Source organism: Dendrobates tinctorius, unplaced genomic scaffold (genome assembly GCF_039654945.1).
Source record: "Dendrobates tinctorius isolate UK_male_01 unplaced genomic scaffold, ASM3965494v1 ptg000213l, whole genome shotgun sequence".
NCBI classification, from domain to species: Eukaryota; Metazoa; Chordata; class Amphibia; order Anura; family Dendrobatidae; genus Dendrobates; species Dendrobates tinctorius.
The window spans coordinates 670,892-674,085 of record NW_027361880.1 but is presented as its reverse complement, the minus strand read 5'-3'; the positions used below and the strand labels follow the sequence as shown (position 1 = coordinate 674,085).

The window sequence follows — 3,194 nt, the reverse complement described above, 5'->3', positions numbered from 1 at the left end:
CAAGATTGTGCGGATGTTGGATAAAGAACCTCGACTAACATCCAAACAAGTTCAAGCTGCCCTGCAGTCCGTGGGTACAACAGTGTCAACCCGTACTATCCGTCAGCGTCTGAATGAAAAGGGACTGTATGGTAGGAGACCCAGGAAGACCCCACTTCTTACCCCGAGACATAAAAAAGACAGGCTGGAGTTTGCCAAAACTTACCTGAAAAAACCTAAAACGTTTTGGAAGAATGTTCTCTGGTCACATGAGACAAAAATAGAGCTTTTTGGGCAAAGGCATCAACATAGAGTTTACAGGAGAAAAAAAGAGGCATTCAAAGAAAAGAACACGGTCCCTACAGTCAAACATGGCAGAGTTTTCCTGATGTTTTGGGGTTGCTTTACTGCCTCTGGCACTGGACTGCTTGACCATGTGCATGGCATTATGAAGTCTGAAGACTACCAACAAATTTTGCAGCATAATGTAGGGCCCAGTGTGAGAAAGCTGGGTCTCCCTCAGAGGTCATGGGTTTTCCAGCAGGACAATGACCCAAAACACACTTCAAAAAGCACTAGAAAATGGTTTGAGAGAAAGCACTGGAGACTTCTAAGGTGGCCAGCAATGAGTCTAGACCTGAATCCCATAGATCACCTGTGGAGAGATCTAAAAATGGCAGTTTGGAGAAGGGACCCTTCAAATATCAGGGACCTGGAGCAGTTTGCCAAAGAAGAATGGTCTAAAATTCCAGCAGAGCATTGTAAGAAACTCATTGATGGTTACCGGAAGCGGTTGGTCGCAGTTATTTTGGCTAAAGGTTGTGCAACCAAGTATAAGGCTGAGGGTGCCAATACTTTTGTCTGGCCCATTTTTGGAGTTTTGTGTGAAATGATCAATGTGTTGCTTTTTTCTTCATTCTCTTTTGTGTTTTTTCATTTAAGACAAATTAAATGAAGATAATAATACCAAAGAATTTGTGTTTGCAATCATTTTCAGGAAGAAACTGAGTATTATCTGACAGAATTGCAGGGGTGTCAATACTTTTGGCCACAACTGTATGTATATTCAGTATGGATTTGGAAACAAAAGGACATCTTAGCTGTAGCTTAAAAAGTTGTTGAGATAAAGAGAAACTGGGGTCACTTTTCAAAAGTCAAAAACAAGTGTCAGATCTAACACAATGAAAATTGGGTTTCCCAGTGATATCACAGAAGAAAAAGATAGAAATAACCCTTTATGGTTCTGAGTTTTTTGAAAATATAATTTTTCTTAAAATTTTCTGAACTTCCTTATTTCTTAAACAGTATATCATTGGATTGAGTAACGGTGTTATTACCGTATATATAACAGATACCAGCTTGTTGTAATTGAATGACTTAGCCCTATTGGGCCTTGCATACATAAAGAGGGTGGCTGCATAGAATATAACAACCACTACCAAATGAGATGTACAAGTCGAAAATGCCTTTTGTCTCCCACTGGAAGTTGGAATAGAAAGAACAGTGTTGAGAATGCAGCTGTAAGAGACAAATGTTAGCATCAATGGTATCAAAAGTATGAGTAAGGCCAACGCAAAGTCCACAAGCTCAGCTAGCTTCATGCCTGTACAGGCCAGATTGAGTATGGGTGAGATATCACAATAGAAGTGATTTATAACATTCAACCTACAAAAAGTGACTTGGGAAATGTAATATACTTTAATCAGTGATATAAGAAAGCCAATGAACCATGATCCTAATGCCAAGAGGACACAGAAGTTCCAGTTCATAATGGTGACATAGTGCAAGGGTTTACAGATGGCGACATATCGATCAAAAGCCATAACAGTCAGCAAAACACACTCGGTGCACACCAAGGCAATGAAGAAGTACAGCTGGAACATGCAGCAACTGACAGAAATTTCTCGATTTTCAACCGCAAATATGGAAAGTAGTTTGGGCACAGTGACAGTAACATACCATGTTTCCAGGAAGGATAGGTGCCCTAGGAAAAAGTACATTGGTTTATGCAAATTGGAATTAGTCCAGATTAAAATGATAATGAGTAAGTTTTCCACAACTGTTAAAAGATAAATCAAAAAGAAAATTAAGCAGAGGAGAATTTCCAATGGCCGAGAAGTCGGGAATCCTAGCAGGATAAAGGAGCTGATGCTTCTTGTCTTATTGGAGTAGTCTTCCATTTTCTATCAAGTCCTATCAAAAACAACAGTATACGCGTTGTATTACTTAATTGCTTCACTTTCTTTTATTCAATCGTCTTTGTTTGCAATTAGGGGTGAACATATACTTTTGATCGGCAAGTTTTTGATTTTTGCCCGATTAGCAGGTATATAGAATACAATTATGGAATCATTTTGCCCATTATTCTCGTGCATTCAGCAAAAGCAAATTTCTAATCGGACAAATCCTATTGGTCACTGAATAGTTGAATGGGCAAAATGCTGAATGGTTAAAATATTTGGTAACTATTAGATATTTTTTTTTCTACCATTGCCCAATTAAAGCTGATTTAGTTGTTTTGTGTATTAATTGTTTACACAATTTTGGCAAATAGGCTTAGAGCACCACTCCAACATTTTTTTTCAGAGTTGGAGTGGCGCTTTAAATGTAAGTGCCCTGCCCTCGGTCATATACTCACCCTCTGGCATCTTCACTGTTTTTCGGTACCACTCCGGTCGCGCGGTGCCATCTTTTGAGTGCAAATCAAAAGCTACATCGCAAGCTCTCAATGAAAGTCCATGAGAGCCGAAACCAGACTCTCATAGATTTGTATTAAAAAATGAGCTCCTCGCCATGAAACACTAGCGCTATCTGCAGATCACTTTTCGACACCGACAGGAATGATGTTAGAAAACGCTGAAGGCGGCAGGTGAGTATGAGACAAGGGACAGGGTAATTACATCTAAAGCACCACTCCAGAAAACAATGGCTGGAGTGGTGCTTTAATGTAAATATACAGAAATAATACTTAGCCTTTATTAGCATAAGCAACTCCATTATAGGTACACACTAATGGAGTACTTCCTGGGCATCTGCCTGAATCCTTGAAAAATGGGATTCTGGCATTATCCTGACAGAGCAATTCATTACAAGAGACAAAAAGAGTTCATAATGACTTTATTTCTGCTTTTTTGTGGTTTTGTCCATCTTTTCAGAGTGGTACAAAAATATTCTTGTGTGTCTATTAAAAAAGGGGGACACAGCTGCAAAGGAGT

At 39.2% G+C, this 3,194-nt stretch overlaps 1 protein-coding gene across 1 annotated transcript; it reads right to left on the bottom strand.

The window, feature by feature from the left end:
- Positions 1–1,214: 1,214 nt before the first annotated feature.
- Positions 1,215–2,159, bottom strand: LOC141058635 (olfactory receptor 6B1-like). The gene has a single exon (XM_073554828.1). It carries the CDS (start codon positions 2,157–2,159, stop codon positions 1,215–1,217), a length of 945 nt encoding a protein of 314 aa, XP_073410929.1.
- Positions 2,160–3,194: the final 1,035 nt, after the last annotated feature.

Coding starts and splice junctions, on each gene's coding strand:
- LOC141058635 (XM_073554828.1), bottom strand. CDS start 2,159: ATGGAAGACTACTCCAATAAGACAAGAAGCATCAGCTCCTTTATCCTG.